Source organism: Lycorma delicatula, chromosome 3, assembly GCF_047948215.1.
Source record: "Lycorma delicatula isolate Av1 chromosome 3, ASM4794821v1, whole genome shotgun sequence".
NCBI classification, from domain to species: domain Eukaryota; kingdom Metazoa; phylum Arthropoda; class Insecta; order Hemiptera; family Fulgoridae; genus Lycorma; species Lycorma delicatula.
In genome coordinates, this window is record NC_134457.1 from 46,106,594 (window position 1) to 46,125,525 (window position 18,932).

The 18,932-nt window shown below is 29.7% G+C and overlaps 1 protein-coding gene across 5 annotated transcripts in view; it reads right to left on the bottom strand.

Moving 5' to 3' along the window:
* Window positions 1-18,932, bottom strand: part of LOC142321559 (putative pyruvate dehydrogenase E1 component subunit alpha, mitochondrial) — a 62,105-nt gene that overhangs the window by 11,085 nt on the left and 32,088 nt on the right. For 4 of the 5 annotated variants that reach the window (XM_075359738.1, XM_075359736.1, XM_075359737.1 and 1 more), the window contains 4 exons: window positions 16,220-16,297; window positions 12,822-12,995; window positions 5,395-5,613; window positions 3,382-3,630 (listed from right to left, as the gene is read on the bottom strand). In XM_075359738.1, the coding sequence (XP_075215853.1) occupies window positions 3,382-3,630; window positions 5,395-5,613; window positions 12,822-12,995; window positions 16,220-16,258 (681 nt within the window). In that variant the 5' untranslated portion in view covers window positions 16,259-16,297. The remainder of the gene's footprint in view (window positions 1-3,381; window positions 3,631-5,394; window positions 5,614-12,821; window positions 12,996-16,219; window positions 16,298-18,932) is intronic. The other variant, XM_075359739.1, reaches the window with a different exon arrangement.

Below are 18,932 nucleotides of genomic sequence, written 5' to 3' on the forward strand. Positions count from 1 at the left end.
CCCGTTCGGATCTCCGGGTGGGGACTACTAAGGAAGGGGTCACCAGAAAATTAAAAAATAACATTCTACGAGTCGGAGCGTGGAATGTTAGAAGCTTAAAAAAGGTTGGTAGGCTAGAAAATTTAAAAAGGGAAATGGGTAGGACAAATATGGATATAGTAGGAATTAGTAAGGTTCGGTGGGAAGAGGAAGGCGACTTTTGGTCAGGTGATTTTAGAGTAATTAACTCAGCGTCAAATAATGGGCAGGCAGGAGTAGGTTTCGTGATGAACAAGAAGATAGGGAGGAGAGTGGAGTATTTCAAAACGCATAGCGATAGAATCATTGTAATAAGGATAAAATCAAAACCTAAACCGACAACGATTGTTAACGTCTATATGCCTACAAGCGCCCATGATGATGATGAGGTAGAGTGTGTATACGAAGAGATTGATGAAGCAATTAAACACGTAAAAGGAGATGAAAATTTAATAATAGTTGGAGATTGGAATGCAAGCATTGGAAAAGGCAAGGAAGGAAATATAGTGGGTGAATACGGGCTGGGCAAAAGGAATGAAAGAGGGGACCGATTTATAGAGTTTTGCACGAAGTATAATTTAGTAATTGCCAACACCCAATTTAAAAATCATAATAGAAGAATATACACTTGGAAAAAGCCAGGCGATACTGCAAGGTATCATATAGATTATATCATGGTTAAGCAAAGATTTAGAATCAACTCATTGACTGCAAAACTTACCCTGGAGCAGACATTGATAGCGATCATAATTTGGTGATAATGAAGTGTAGATTGGGGTTTAAAAACCTGAAGAAAAGGTATCAGATGAATCGGTGGAATTTAGAGAAGCTTGAGGAACAGGAGGTAAAGAAGATTTTTGAGGAGGACATTGCAAGAGGTCTGAGTAAAAAAGATAAGGTAGAAAATGTAGAAGAAGAATGGGAGAATGTTAAAAAGGAAATTCTTAAATCAGCGGAAGCAAACTTAGGCGGAATAAATAGAACTGGTAGAAAACCTTGGGTTTCAGACGATATTTTGCAGCTGATGTATGAACGTAGAAAATATAAGAATGCTAGTGATGAAGAAAGTAAAAGGAACTATCGGCAATTAAGAAATGCTATAAACAGGAAGTGCAAACTGGCGAAAGAAGAGTGGATTAAAGAAAAGTGTACAGAAGTGGAAAGAGAAATGAACATTAGTAAAATAGACGGAGCATACAGGAAAGTTAAGGGAAATTTTGGGGTACATAGATTAAAATCTAATAATGTGTTAAACAAAGATGGTACACCAATATATAATACGAAAGGTAAAGTCGATAGATGGGTGGAATATATTGAAGAGTTATACGGAGGAAATGAATTAGAAAATGGTGTTATAGAGGAAGACGAGGAAGTTGAGGAGGATGAAATGGGAGAAACAATACTGAGATCTGAATTTAAGAGAGCATTAAAAGATTTAAATGGCAGAAAGGCTCCTGGAATAGACAGAATACCTGTAGAATTACTGTGCAGTGCAGGTGAGGAAGCAATTGATAGATTATACAAACTGGTGTGTAATATTTATGAAAAAGGGGAATTTCCGTCAGACTTCAAAAAAAGTGTTATAGTCATGATACCAAAGAAAGCAGGGGCAGATAAATGTGAAGAATACAGAACTATTAGTTTAACTAGTCATGCATCAAAAATCTTAACTAGAATTTTATACAGAATAATTGAGAGGAGAGTGGAAGAAGTGTTAGGAGAAGACCAATTTGGTTTCTGGAAAAGTATAGGGACAAGGGAAGTAATTTTAGGCCTCAGATTAATAGTAGAAGGAAGATTAAAGAAAAACAAACCAACATACTTGGCTTTTATAGACCTAGAAAAGGCATTCGATAACGTAGACTGGAATAAAATGTTCAGCATTTTAAAAAAATTAGGGTTCAAATACAGAGATAGAAGAACAATTGCTAACATGTACAGGAACCAAACAGCAACAGTAACAATTGAAGAACATAAGAAAGAAGCCGTAATACGAAAGGGAGTCCGACAAGGATGTTCCCTATCTCCGTTACTTTTTAATCTTTACATGGAACTAGCAGTTAATGATGTTAAAGAACAATTTAGATTCGGAGTAACAGTACAATGTGAAAAGATAAAGATGCTACGATTTGCTGATGATATAGTAATTCTAGCCAAGAGTAAAAAGGATTTAGAAGAAACAATGAATGGCATAGATGAAGTCCTACGCAAGAACTATCGCATGAAAATAAACAAGAACAAAACAAAAGTAATGAAATGTAGTAGAAACAACAAAGAAGGACCACTGAATGTGAAAATAGGAGGAGAAAAGATTATGGAGGTAGAAGAATTTTGTTATTTGGGAAGTAAAATTACTAAAGATGGACGAAGCAGGAGCGATATAAAATGCCGAATAGCACAAGCTAAACGAGCCTTCAGTAAGAAATATAGTTTGTTTACATCAAAAATTAATTTAAATGTCAGGAAAAGATTTTTGAAAGTGTATGTTTGGAGTGTCGCTTTATATGGAAGTGAAACTTGGACAATCGGAGTATCTAAGAAAAAAAGATTAGAAGCTTTTGAAATGTGGTGCTATAGGAGAATGTTAAAAATCAGATGGGTGGATAAAGTGAAAATGAAGAGGTATTGCGGCAAATAGATGAAGAAAGAAGCATTTGGAGAAATATAGTTAAAAGAAGAGATAGACTTATAGGCCACATACTAAGGCATCCTGGAATAGTCGCTTTAATATTGGAAGGACAGGTAGAAGGGAAAAATTGTGTAGGCAGGCCACGTTTGGAGTATGTAAAACAAATTGTTGGGGATGTAGGATGTAGAGGGTATACTGAAATGAAACGACTAGCACTAGATAGGGAATCTTGGAGAGCTGCATCAAACCAGTCAAATGACTGAAGACAAAAAAAAAAACTAGTAAATAAAATTTTCTTGACCTCAGGACCAAGAACCGTAAAGAACGTGTTAACACTGAAAAAGCAGATTTACAGAAAAATCCAATATAAAGTCCTTCTTATAAAATGTGCTAATACAAGCTACATAAAATTATTCCATCTTCAAATCATTTTTTCTTTACTAGAAACATTTTTATATATTAAAAGTATTTTAATCATTTACAGATAAAGCGCAGTTAATTAATTAACTAGCATTATATGAAGCAAGAAAGTAATCTACATTTTTATCTCTTCAACATAAATAAATCACAATAAATTTAATGTAGATTGAAAATTTAATTATTTATAATGTAGTAATAAAAACACTAATAAAGTGACAAGTCGTTCTATTAATTAATTATGAATAGAGTAAATAGTTAAATTAAGAATGTATTAATAATAATAATTTTTTTTATGTTATTTGTTTTAAACTTACCCAAATACCAGGAATATAATCACCCCTTGAGTAATAATTTGTACTTGCAGAGGAACGTTCAGCACTTGTACCCATACCATATCCATTATTTTCACAGACAAAAACACATGGAATGTCCCACAGCTTTGAAATATTAAATGCTTCAAATACCTGACCTTGATTTGAAGCACCATCACCATAAAGTGAAAAACATACTCCATCTGAACCTAAATATTTTGCAGCAAAGGCCACTCCAGCACCTAAAGGAACCTAAAGTAGACAAATTTATTTATCTAAAGTCCAACCAATTTAAAAAAAAAAATTGACAGTGTTAAAAGTACAATAAAGCCTTGCTTTTATTAAGTCTGCTATGTTTCAAAAATTTACAGCATATAGTAAAACCTTCAGTGTAAAAAAAAAAGGAAGTTCCATTCCTTAATTTTATTTGTTTATTTTTTGTTCTTTCTCTGGTAACTATTTAGGTAAATGCCTAATTACAGGTACCGTACTCCTTTTTTTTTAGATAAGAAATGAATTTTGTAGCATACCAAGTCTGACTGGGATTCAAACCCAAAACCTTCAGACCCTACCCCACTCCACCATGAAGGTCAACAATGATGTCATCAGACAAAATTAACAGATAAGAAATAAAATATTACACAGATAATAACACATAAAATATTACACAAGATAATTTAATTTTATAGATTTATTATTACTTCCAGTTATTTTCTGATGGTTTGGTGAGACTCACAACTTATTTATGAAATCTTGCCAATTTATTTTATTACCATACTAAACAACAAAGGTTTTGCAAAATATCTTAAATATTGATTGGTTTTTCTCTTACATTTAATTTAATTTTATTTAATGTGAGAAGCTTTAACTGAAGTTCCAACATTAATATTAATATTTCATTTACTTCAGCTATCATAACATAAAAAAAGCTGGCAAAGAGTTGACTATTTCGGTTATCGAGGGATTTGCCCACAACAGATTACTACAGAAGGTACTTAGAAGAAAAATTAAGTGTGTAAGCATGCACGTAAGAATTATATGCATATAAGAAAATTATTCTACTCTGGTTAAAATTTTGAGATACAGAACCCATGGTGATTGCATCTCTCCACATGTTTGACCATTTGTAACAAAATTTAAATAGCATGAATGGCCATACTCAGAAATCATTGTAAAAAATTTCATAAAAATTGGTTAATTCTGTCGGAAGATATCCCCCATCCCTGAATGAAATCGCTCTAACATATAATCAAAGTACATAGGGAACATAATGGAATCATCTAATTAGTAGAGAAATCTAACTTCAAGTCCAGAAACATTAAAAAAGAAAAAGAGGTTTATATTGGCCTTTCCCTTTTTAGGGTTTGAACAAGGCCAAACTCCATCAGAAAGTATTTTAGCTACCTAAAGAGCATTAAGTCATGTGAAAAAATTGACCAACCCTTTAAACAAAATTTTGAAGTACAGGAACTGTAGGGTCAATAAAAAGGGAGCAGGGATTCCCTGCTCCCTTGATTAATTGTGAGCAAAATTGAATTGTGACCATCATTTCCTCATATACAGAAGTGATCATACCAAACTTCATCTAAATTGGTTCATCCAGTCTGGAGATATCAACCAAAAACAAGACAACATACATATTTGGACTTTGTACTGTAAGCCTAAGTTTTAATTATTGTACAGTTTGGAAGAGATATTTTAGACATTGGTGAGAGGACTCTCATATAAACTCTCTCATATAAAGAAAGAATTAAAGAAAAAAGGACTCATATTAAATTTTATCAATATCAAGTGGAAATAGGGAGTGCTGCAGTTCCACAGTGCCTATACACAAGTTGCCATTGTCTGACAGAAAGGTTAAAAAAATCAAAATGCCAAACAACAGTTAAGTACGTTAAATAATATTTTACAGAAATTGTAATTTAAAATAATTACTTCATAAAGTTAAATAAATTTAAAAATAAAAACTGTACAGAATGTAAAATTAAATAACAGGATGTAAACAGAAGAACTAACTTGTGCACCAACAATGCCATTTCCTCCATAAAAATTTTTGGTATACATATGCATGGAACCTCCTTTTCCTCTAACAACACCAGATTTGACTCCACATAACTCAGCTAAAACTTGTTGAGGTGAAGCTCCCATCAGATAACTCCAGCCATGAACACGGTATCCTGATATTATAGAATCTTGTGGCCTCATTGCTGCATTAATCCCAACACCAATTGCTTCCTAATTATTAATAAAGTTATTTTATTATTAAAATTAACCACTTAAAGTATAATAGAAAATGAAATATATATATATATATCATAATTTGTCAAATATATAAGTATAAAATTTTATTAAAATTTTTTTAAATAAACTACCTAGTACAGAACATTGAGGTAAGACATATCTAATCTTAATTTTTCATGATAGTACTTTCGTGGGATCCTGCATATTCAGTCATGATTGAAATAATTCTGTTATGGCATAATAAAAATGTTATTAAAAAAATTATGAAAGTACTTTAATGAAAAATTAAGGTAAGGTAGGTCTTATCTCAATATTCTGTACTAGGTGGTGGTTTATTTAGTAGAATTTAAATGTAATTTAACAGTACAGAGGAATAATATAAATTTAAAAAAAATATTTTCAGTAAAATAATATATAACATATATATATGTTTCTTTTTATATAGATATTTTACACAAAGTTATTGCTTATTAATTTTATTATTGATTACAAAATAATCAGTATTAAAATTCTATTCTTACCTGATTAGGCACTGATGTTGCCAATATTTCAATTAAGAAGAATAATGAAATAAAACAAATTAAAATTACAATTTCATAAGCAATTTTCTTTATATTAAATGTTCCGGTAAAACACAGAGTATTCAAAGTAATGTAATAGTTTTATACAAATCAAATAAGTTAATTCCCAATAAAACTTCACAATTACTGAGCAGTCTCAAATAAAAAAAATTAACTCTACATACAATGTTATTTTATATAAATTATATTATTTATTGTTATTATCCGATGTTATGAATTTCTCAACTTTTATGTAAAATAGTTCAATTAAATACTGAAAGTATTTCAATTAAATAATACTACATGTTATTAATACCACAACAGATTTTTGAGTCAGCAGTGTGATGTTGCTTCAATTTAACTTTTTGATAATTTGTGACACAGTAATAGCCAAAGGTATTTCTAATTGTTATACAATTTTATACGAAGGTTCCTTACTATTAGAAGGAAAGAAAAAATGTGGGAAATGATTTATCATAAATTTATTTGTTTTATAATGGCAGCCAGTTATGCTGTAATCCTTGTAATTTGAAAGATAATGGCTGGAAGATTGTTTTCATCAGATTTTGAAATCCTTTTTACTGGTAATTCTGCACCTCTCAAGGTTTGCTATTTTTTTTATTTTTTTTTTTTTTACAGAAATAAGGGACAATTAATTTTATCATTTTACATGACATTTAATTCTATAGCCTGAATATATGCTTAAAACTTTTACTGGATTAATCGCTTGGCTGCTATCATAATTAGACAAGTGGACAGCAATGAGTGGTGGAAGAGAACTATCCTTCACCAACCCATCATTGCTGATAGACTGAATAAGAAGTTTCTCATCTACTTTCAACATGATGAAGTAAACTACAACACACTCTTCCTTGGGAAGTATGACATTCCTCATTTACTACATAGGATTGTTTCAAGCTTTAACCCCTGTGCTGTAATCTAGGTAGCACTGTCATATTGTGACTAGTATTGCCTTTTAATACCTTACTACTTTCTCTTTTTCACTTTTGTTAATTAAATTTTATTTCAATGTTCATTTTATTGAATTTAGTACAAAATAACTGAAGGCCTACTGCTCTTAGAACTATTTTGCTTAAAAATGCTAAGTTTTCACCATTATTAAATATTTAAAATACTGATGTACATTCCCACCTAAAGAATAACATCATTTAGCATACTCAGAAGTCAACATGAATCTTCAAGATAGAAAAATGGATTGTCAGATCATTATCCGGCATAAAATTGTGCAACCAATATTTAGAAAATTAAACATTTTTAACTTATCTTTTGCTTGTAAATGTGAATGTGCAATATTTGCTAAACATAATAGTTACTTAATCTTAAAAAATAATTTCTACTTCCATCAAATCAGTCAACATAACTGTTTTCATGTAATTCAGTATACTAATTCACCAAAAGAGAAAAGGTTTTATCATGCTTCCATTGATATTTTTTTAGTAAATTGCTGAATCATTTAAAAATTCTTCTCACCAAAAAATATGATTAAAATATTTTCTTTTACTGAAACAATATTACCCTTTGATTCAATTTTAAATAATACTAAAATCATTTTTTCTTAAATCCTGAATTTTCTGTATCTTTGCCCAAAAAGTGCATAAATATGTGTATAAATAATTCCCATAATACCTTCTGAATTGTGATCTACTTTGTAGTTATTTTTTATATTTTGTATCTTCATGTATTTACCTTGATTTGTTTCATATGTTTACATTAAAAATAATTAACATGGACTTTGATCACATTTTATCCATTAATTTTATAATTAATTGTGTATAGTGTAGTGCTGCTCTGATCAAGGTTTACCACGATTTCCCTTGATCCATATCCAAACAATACTGTAACTGTTTCCTTTTTAATCCATGGTGTACCACATCTACCATTTCTGATGTGATCAATTTAATGGTTTTTTATTTTTTAATGAACACCTGTCTTTGTAGGACCACAATATACAGTTTCACTTAATGCCTTCTCTTTTCTTTTGTTCCAAGTACTTTTTCATTTTGTGTGAGTGTTCTTCTTGTCCTTACTGAGTCCATTCGGTTTTTGTGTTTTTCTTCTGGAATCCTTCACATGTTTTGATATCTGTCTGTATGTGCGTCTTCCTGTGATTTGGGTATGTTTCTATTTTTGCTATTTTTAGATCTTTATTGACTCATTTGAACCACTTGGTCTTTTTGTTGTTTCCATGGTTGAAGTTTTTTTTAGTCTGCTTTTGTCCATTCTCATCAAGTGTTTGTAGCAAGCAAGTCTGTGTTTCATAATCACATCTGATAATTTGTCTACCTTCTGGTAAAGTTCATTGTTTCTTGTAGTTTCCAACCATCTTCTGATTTTCTAGGTCCTAGTATTTTCCATTCTACATTTTCAAGTTTGTTTATTTCTCCATTTTCTAAGGTTTTGCATTCGGCTGTGTACAGTACCTTGGGTTTTACCAATGTTGTATAATGCATCAGTTTTCCCATTCTTGAGACTCATTTTTTGTCACATATATTCTTGGTCATTCTTTGCTATATTCTTGGGCTTTTGTGAGTTTTGTGATCCTGGTTTTATTGTCTTGTTTGATTAGACCATTGAACTTTATTACTTCTCCAAAGTAACTGAAGTTGTCAGCTCTCTTGATTTTAATCTTTAATCTCTTGAATTTCTGTCATCTTGTGCTAAGATGTTTGGATACATTTTTTATGTTTGTTATGAGCTCTGTTTTTTCAAAAGGACATTTGTAGGCTTGTTTTTCAGCTATTCACTGTGTTAATTTGTTTTCTGATTTGTTAATCAGTCTTTCACGAAGCCTTTTGCATCCTAATCTTACTTTTTCAGTTTTATTTTCTTTGCACTCTTTTCATCATTCTCTAATTACTGCATACTGTAATACTAAATTAAAGAAAAAGATGAGCGATAATCCATCTCCTTGTCTTATTTCTGATTGGATTTTGAACTTTTTTGACAGTTCCTCTTTCAATGTTATTTTGAATGTCATGTCTATTAGTGTTTGTTTTATGAGATTAATTATTTTATGTATTCAACTCCAAATTCTGCAAGGGTGTTGAAAAAGGTTTTTCTGTATATTAAGTCATATGCTTTCTTGATATCCATGAAGGTTACTGTAATATTTTTATTTGATTGCTGGTGCCATCAATCAGAGGATTGTTTTTAGATTAAATTTGTTCTGTGCATGACCTACATTTTCTAAAGCCATTTTCATATTCGCCTACTTGCAAGTTTAATTTTTTTTCTAAGTGGCTTAGAATCAATTTGCTTTAAGATTAATTTGTTCAAGATCTTGTATGTTACTGGTAACAGAAAAATGCCTTGTAGTTAGTTATTTACATCTTTTTTGTCATCTCTTTTATTTAGTGGATGAATTAGGGCTAGTTTCCACTTCCAAGAGTTTTTCTGTTTCTAATATCCTTATGACTTTCCCTGCATTGTTCTTGTTTTATGGTATCATCTGCAGATTTCCACACTTCTTGACGTCAATATTTGAAGCCGCTACTGAGTCGTCTCCACATGCTGTTTCTGAGTTCTCTGATTGAACTTTTGATCTCTTCTAGGCTTGGTGTATCTGAGTTAGGTTTATGTTTGTTGTCATTGACTTCATGGAATCTATTTTTGGATTTTTCACTGTTGGTAGGTTCACAAAATTGTTAAGACTTACTCTCTTTTTCTTCTTATTAATTTATAAATACAAAAACTGACTTGTTCTTCTTACTCTTTGTAAAATTAAATAAACTTGTATATTTAGCTAGTCTATTTTATCAGTTGATATTTTATATTAGTAATTTATTAATAATGCATTGTTCAGTATAAATTTAGAGTTCTTAATGTCAAAATACAAATTCATTAACATATATCTTTTTAACAATGTAATGTAAATATTATATTTAAATGTTAACATGTATTGATCATTATAACTTATTAAAATTAATATTTAATCATTAACTGGACAATGTCTTTTATTTATTACAAAATATGAACCAGCAAAGTTAGAGTAGAATATAGAGTTAGAGTAATTATACCTAACTGAGGTGTTACACCAAAGCAGTTAGTTATTCAAATAAAATATCTTTTAAGATTCCACAATTCTCTATGTTGTTGGTCACTATATCCCTTCTGTTTTATTGTTCTAAGCTAACCTTGGTGGGATGTATTTGGTTAATTTCTTTTTAAATGCTCAGTAGTATTCTCGGAGTTCTTCTGAAATTCTGAATCTATATGGTCTAGAAGATTGTTTTCAAATTTTTGTCTTTCTTTTTTGAAAAATTTTGTTAATCTGTTTACTTTGTGTGTTGAATTTTTATTTTGTTTTCTTCATCATCTTTACATACCACTTGTTCCATGCTAGTAATCTTTCGTAGACTGCTTCGTCGCACTGTTTATTCCATCGTCTGTGCTTATATTTTTTGGTACTGTGGGCAATCTCCTGGACTGTTTCTATTAGAGTTTTCTGTAACTCTTGCCAGTTTTGAAATCTTTCAGTCTTGTTTAAAATTTTTGTTTATTACCAAGGAGTTTTTGGTATTTATTCTTAGCATCTTGGGTTGAGTACTTTTTTTCTTTGTTGGAAGAATTTCATCTTGTCTGTGGTCAGGTAATGAGTGATTTAAATAAACATTAAGACCTTTCTTGACTTTGACATTCATCATTTTTCTGATGTTTCATTTGGAAATAGCAAAATGATTAATTTGAAACTCACCTAGTTTCTTATAGAATGTTATTCATACCTTCATCTTCTTCAGCAGTCTTTTTAAGTGTATGATCATTATTTTGAGAGTTTCTGTTTTTCAAAGAGATATATCTTTCTCTATTTCTGTTGGTTTGTTTGAGGGCTGTATATTTTCCATTTCAGGTTCTCTAATTTTGTCTGCCAATTAGGGCTTTGAACTCTACTATTAGAATCTTAACATCCTGTTGAGGGATTTGGTCCATTTCGGTTTCAAGAAGGACTCAGAAATCTTCTACTTTAAGGTACCCCAATAAAGTAATCTTCCTTTTTTCTTTTTTTAATGTATTAATATATACAAATAAAATTAAAAAAATATTTGTATGACTTTGAATTTATATTTTCAAGATTCAGAAGTTAGCTAAATTTTTAAATTTATTTTTTTACACAAAATTAATTAGGACTGTTCAAAATATTCACCAACTAGAAGCCTTTGTCTAGAAATTTCCTTTTGACTACTTAGTCTCACTGATTAAATTAAATTGATTTAAATTTTCTACAACTCCACTTAAATGTGATTTTCATGATTCACTGCCTCTTTTGCATTCACTGCTGTCATGGTGTAAGCCAAGGACATTTAAAGGTTAAATCCTATGTATGTTTTGTCTGCTTATTAGGAACGTAGAATCTTTCCATCCATATTTTGATAGGATATACTAATGATCCTTAATTTTTTATCATGGGAGTCTATCTGTACAATTATCCAAATTTCAAAATTTACTTACTTGCTTACTAGCCAACACCTGCCCTTGGCTGTTGAGCCATTTGGTACAAGAAATTTCAAAATTTCTTATGTACTAATGATTAAAATATTATTTACCAAAACATTATATTATTTTCTTTCTTTATATACAAATAAAAAATATTTATTTACTGAAAAAAAAATTATTAAAATTTATTTTCTCAGTGAATTAAATTATAATCATACTTCAAAGATTTGTCCTACCTTATTATACATATACTATTATTTTAACTAGTTATACAATATATTAAAATTTGATTTCATCTAGTTGCGTGTTTTGTAATGATTATTATTTGAATCAAAGTGCAATACTTTTATTAAAAAATTAGACAAAAGCAAGTATTTTATTTATTCTAAATGAAATACTTTAATAATTACAGAACTAAAATTGAAAAAGATAAAACTGTGATATTCAGTAAAACAATCTTCAAGACAAATAACTGGTTGTCCAGGACATTTATTTATTTATTCTGTTCTCAACTGGATTTCTGTCAACAGAAAACATTTTTTTTTATTTAAGTCTTGGTTGCAGTAGTTTAAGTTTATATATAATACTGGTGCAGGTTTTATCTTCTCTATATTATTTGTTGTAATGAAACTTCATATATGTGATTCCCATCACAAAATATAGTTCTGTTGTTGATGTTTTTTAGGCATCTTATAGTTTTGCAAATTGAATTTAGAGCAATATCAACCCTCTTAGTATGCTTGTACTGCAACTACACAGTACTGAAGACTTCATTGCTATAAAAAAACTTACTGTGATGGCAGAGGTTCTAACAGTATTTGGCTATATGCATAATGTTATTTCTAACACTGATTCTTAAATATTACCTGTGTACTGCAGGTTTTCAAACTTACTTTCTGAACTCAGATGCAAATTAGGTGGTTTTAATCCTGCTGTTATAGAGCAATTAATACATTATAAACATAATATCTCATATTGTAATACATTAAGCTTGTTAATACTGAAATGTTAGATTTTAACATTTTTATAAAAATGTCATTTGTTAGATTGAAAAATGTTCAAAATGTGAAATCATTGTAGAGGTGGAAGGATTACATGCAGAGATATGCAATTTCCCATGAAAGACTTGTTTGTGGTTGTATCATAATATAATACAATGTAACATTTAAAGTCTATACCGCATTACTTTACCTGTCCTGAATAAAGGTGACAGAAACCTCGTATAACTTTTTCTTTATAAAGATTCCCAGCAGCTGTTTCTAATCTTCTTATTAATAAGAGATGTTTTATATATTTCATAGCATCTTTTTTTGTAACTGTAACAGTAGTTGATGGGCCTGATTCTAATTTGTGTAACTTAAAAGGCTGAAACAGAATTAATTATTCTTTATTTTCATAATGAGAAAAAAAATTAAAAGAATATGCTGTTAGTATACATAGAAAAAAAAAACATACTATTTTAATAACAATAACTCTTAATATTAATGTAATAAATGACAATGACAGGATTAAACAGTAATTGTAAAAGATGATGATGAAGAGTTAAGAAAATTATAGGAAAAGCATAGCGTTAGAAATACAAATAATCAACATCCAATACCAATAATCAAAGGAACAAACTGTGTGCACCCTACCTCAAAAAAGAAAATAATTGAGAATTTCTGTTTTCTATACTAATTAAAATAACATTTTTTTATTAATTATAATTTTTTGTTAGCAATAACCTATGGTAGTTTTATTAATTGCATGATGTTTCTGTTAATAATTAAATTTAATCTTTCTAAATGCGCCTTTTTTTGGCTGATTTAATTCTGATTAATTCATATGCTTAAACACTGTATGTGAGATTAAGGAAAAGAAATTTTGTAGCATATGCAAAAATGTAATACCTAACCAAGATTTGAATCCAGTACCTTTCAGATCATTGGCTGAGATGCTACCACTCCACAAATGGGGGTCTGGTTTTAGTTTTTCAGTATCATTTTTAATTTTAATTACACATAATTGCAAATAAATAAATAGAATTTATGAAATATTGATAGAACTGAATATAACTACTGATACAAGAGCTGAACTTTTAAAAGCAGCTGAGTCAGTTTTGGAATTTATACAATCAGCGAACATTTCCTATAATTCATAATTTGAAGAGCATTAAATGTATTTAATTCCAAAATATCTTGTAAAAGAGGTATACATTGTGATTTTTTAAACTTATGTAAATTCAATGAAAATGTTATTATAACTTAAATTTTATAGATTTCAATAAAACATTTTACTATTTTTAATAAAATCTGTAAAATGTTCAAATTTCTGGATCAATTTTCTTCTATAAACTTATCAAAATAAAAAAACTTTCTCTCATTCCTCATTACTGTTCTTTCATAAAATTCCTGAATTTTACGAACACTTAGGAAAAGGTTAGTGAAAATGAATTAAGTAACAAAAAGAAACAAAATTTACCATACTCAGTTATTATACTGGTACCATTGTATTCAAGAAGATACACTGTACCAAAGAAATATTTATTCACATGGTAATGTTAAAATGTGATGCTTGAGAATAATGAAAATGTCTTGGAAAATAATGAGAATAATATTTCTTGTCAAAGTTTATAAAGCTCAGTTGATATGTAGGGTGGGGATGGATTATTGAACCGATGAATGGTTTCTAGTTACCTGCAATGTCCTGTTGTTGTACATTATCACCTCCACTGTACTATTAGCAGTGCTAACACACTTACTGATATACCAGGTAAAACTATTGAACATCTTATATGTTTACATTATGTAAAGCTTGGCAAAAAATAATAATGTAGTAAAACAATCAATGTTAATTAAGATTTTACAAATAATGATTCATCATAGCCTCTCTTGGAATGATTTTGTTATAAAACTCGTAAAAAAAGATTAAATTAAATATTTTTCCTAAGTTTCATCTATTCTTGATAAATTAATGAGAGGACTTTTATCATAGATTGATAATATTTTCTACGTAACACTCAATATACTGTTTTGGCCATTGTCATCTGAACAAAATTTTAATAGAGAATTATCATGTTAGCTGTGACAGAAGAGATTTTTTATAAAAAGGCTAAATCAGGTTTTAGATAAAAATTATTTACTCCATTGAAAAATTCCTTTACCCAAACAACAAGTTGTAACTAAGTAATAAGTAAGATAGCTCTATGTTTAAGATGAAATTAAATTTTACTTCTGGCTCATATTATATTTAGTTCAGAGTCTCAGTGGGAGGTACAGAAAAAAGAAAAAGAAATTTTTAATGTTGATGTATCAAATACAGTGTAATAATAGTAGTAGTGTTGTGGAAGTGGTACGTAGCATATACTTAAAAAATTACTTAATAAGTTAGGCTACAATCAGCTCATGTTTAATGGCTGTCACTTCCCATATTATTGATGAGACTCATCAGAGTTCATACCCAATTAGGCGATATTGAAAAAATATTTAAAAAAAAATAATAATTGTTACAGTTAACTCTTTTTCATTTCTTTTATTTATTCAGTAGATTATCAGTTAAAATTTTTTACTAAATTATTTAAACTGGTACTGTAATTCATTCATAAGAAAGTCTGAGCTATTAAGAAACAGAAAAGCATGTGTGTATACGTGTGTTGTTGCTTGAATAAATCTTAACCAACAAAAATTGTTAATAAAAACGAAAGTACGGATTACCTGCATGATTAGCATATAGTATTAAGCTGACAGATTTAGTCAATGTAAAAAAAAAAATTATTTACTTATGTTTATTGTACTTCATTAATCATCTCATATGTAGTTGAAGATTTCAGCTGACTTAGGGGCTTATGTGTTTTCTACTGTCAATTTCAAAGAAAACAATTTTATGATGAAGTTATAGCAAAACTAAATGATGTTATAGCAGATCTTTGAAAGAGTTTTTTTGAGACAATTGGCTCTATATCTCTTCTGAATGGTGATAATCACGATTCATGAAATCACAAATAAGTTTCTATGATGACAGGTCAAATAACAAGTCGACCTCCGTGGCACGAGTGGTAGCATCTCGATCTTTCACGGAGGTCCTGAGTTCGAATCCTGGTCAGGCATGGCATTTTTCACACATACTACAAAACACTCATTTCATCCTCTGTGGAAAGAATTGCTTGACTGCAGACCCAGAGGTTAAAAAAAAGGTCAAGTAACAAGAAATTACTTTTTGTATAAAATTATTCAGTTTATACTTTTTTTATTAATTTAATTTACAATCGCCCCTGCATCTGCTCTCACAAAATAAAATAAAAAAATCTCCTAGAATTTGTATTTATATATGTTACGTGTTACAAAGTACAAATTACTCAGCCTATATGACATTAGGGTTTCAGAAGGACTGCAGATTTTTTGGGATTTACTTCATAATTCTTAATTATAGGATTAAAATTAACTTTTCAAAATAAAAATGTATTTTGTTACCCTTAATATTAATAGTCAATTTTTTTAATCTATTTTTTCTGTTGGTTTTTCCTATTTGTGCTGAGCATTTTAACTTCAGTAAAAACATTGCTGTATACTTTGATGCAACAGAAGACATTAGTAAATTTTTGATGAACTTACCTTTGTTTCAAATGTAACTTCAGTAGCATAATTGTTCATCAAATTTTGTAATGCTGATAAGGTTTGAAGAATTCCACCCTATAAAATAAATTGTTTTGTTATTGTAACATAGTACTATGTAAAGGTATCTACAATGTAAGTGTAATAAATATTTAATAATGATGACAAGCTTACAAGCTTGATACCAGCTTGTTTTATTATACTGCTTTTGCAAGGTATACATTACAGGTGCCACAATGCATTTTGAAGCTTTGACTATGACAGTATCCAATTATCCAAACAGAAAACATTCAGTTTAATTTTCATGTGCAGAAATAAATCGCTTTCATTTAAATACAACTTATTATTTTTTATTACTGGGTTGTATGGATAACTTTAAATATTTTCAAATTCTGTTGTTCATAGTTTATAGTTGTTTATAAAGTATTTTAACATAAAAAGGAACGTAATGATGTATATTTTTAAATGTTATAAAAATGTACACCTATTCTCAACAAGCATGATTACATCATAGACAAATGCTAAATGATGAATTTACTAAACTTATAACTGTCTGACATATGTAAACATCGTTTATAATCTACTGTGATTTATTTATCGTAAAGATAAACATGGGCAAGCCAAATATTTTCCTAATTTCTCCTCTATTATGATCTCCCACAAGATTATCTTACCCTTTTGTCTACAATATCGGTAACAAGTGCCAAAGCTTTTCTGGTCAGTTTAGTACTGATTTTTGCAGGTCTGGACCAGACCTGCAAAAACCAGTACCAGGGTTAAGGTATGGACCATACCTTAACCCACTAGGTTTGTCTAGTGGTAAATGCATCTTTGCAAATCAGCTGCATTTTTCAAAGTGGAGAGTTCCAACATTCAAATCCTAGTTACTTTTATACAGATTTTAATACTAGATCGCGGATACCAGTGTTATTTGGTGGTTGGGTTTCAATTAACTATACATCTCAGAAATGGACGACCTGAGACTGTACAAGACTACACTTCACTTACACTCATACATATCAAACTCATTCATCCTCTGACGTAATTCATGACAGTGATTAGAATTGTACCAAGAAACAATATTGCCATATTGTTTGCTATGTGCTCATAATTTTCAAATACAGCCAGCCCAATGTAAAAATAAATAATCACCCTTGAGTATAATGAAATTAACTAGTTGTCTTTTATTTATTGATCCTGTAAGAGTATTTGCGCAAATTCCGTTTCTTTTTATTCGTGTTTTGATTGAGAAAAAGTAGTCACGTTTTAAAATTGGTTATGTATTTTTAGTGTTTTATAATTATGAATGACTTAAGTCTACCGTAAAAAACAATAAACTAATACAGCAGACCCGGGAAATAATAAATAGTGTGATTTCCGAAGTCGGAAAAGGAAGGTAAAACATCTGATTCGCATTAAAAAATATGAAAAAAAAGAGCAGCTGCGTGAGGGTGTCACGATCCCAAGTCCAAAGAGTGAGAAAAAGAAAAGCGGTTGCTTGAAAAATTAGCCGAAATTCTGGCGGAGATTTCTTTCGCCACCTGTAGTTGTATAATCATTTTCTCTTTATTTTAAATTCTAACTTACTCAACTAACACAAAACAAAATTAATTACGGAAAACAAATTATTATTACAGGAACTGAAAAGTATTTTATATACTGCAACGTGTTTGTCTGCTACTAATAAATATGTCAGTGTAACATTACATAGAAGCAATATCGATAAGTTCAAATCTGCATGAAATTTATCCCATTCTCATAGCCATACATAATTCGCACAATCTTTGTAAAATCTCCGTAAAATCTCTGTGTGTATGCCTAGACTTTAAAATCGCTCAGATATTTATAAGAGAAAAGTCCGCCTTCATGAAAATACTGGTACATTTAACAAAAGCCTATCGTTATAAATAAAATTTAAATTTTTGAAAAATATAAAAAATGACTAAACAATTAAGTTTTAAAGTTATGTGGAAATTATAGATTTCAGAACTAATTAAAGACTTTGAAAAATGGCTGAAAGCACTGTTAATGGCGCTCATTCAAAAAAGTATAGAAAATAGCTATGAAGTAGAATGATATGGATATTTGATTTGTGTAGTGTGTATTTTTAATATGAACATTTTTTTCTCTCAATTTTTTTGTAAAGCAATAATGCCTAATTGTGTTGAGAAATTGGTTTTTATATGTTTAATTTAAAATTTGTATGTTACGGTAAATATTTTTTAAATAGTCGGTCAGGGCACGCTTCGCTCGTTTTTCCGTCTAGCCAGGGAGCTCTGCCCCCTGTATCTTCTGTATTCATTAAATTCATAAAAAATTAAAGCCTCTACAATTTAAAAAAGTATCAGTGTACTGTACTTTTTTCAGAGCAAGAGTTTGATCAGCATAGAACTTTGACTGATCTGAAGAATGCGAGTTTCAAAATAGTCAGCATTTATCTTAAAAATAGTAATTATAGCTGGTTACTCGTTCTTCGTGCGGGTAAAAATATATTTCGCCCGGTTTTTAGCGTTACCCGACAAATACCATAGGAGATGACGTACTTCGTTTCTCATTTTTTTTTTAAATTTTATGTTTTTCCATCAAGTAATCGGAGGCAGGCAGCTGCACCTGCCACAGGTTACTTGAATCACATTGCAAATATAGTAATAGTGGCAGTGCTGAGTTGATTAAACCCTTAAAAAAAAGAAATTCAAAAAACCCGAAAATGGTT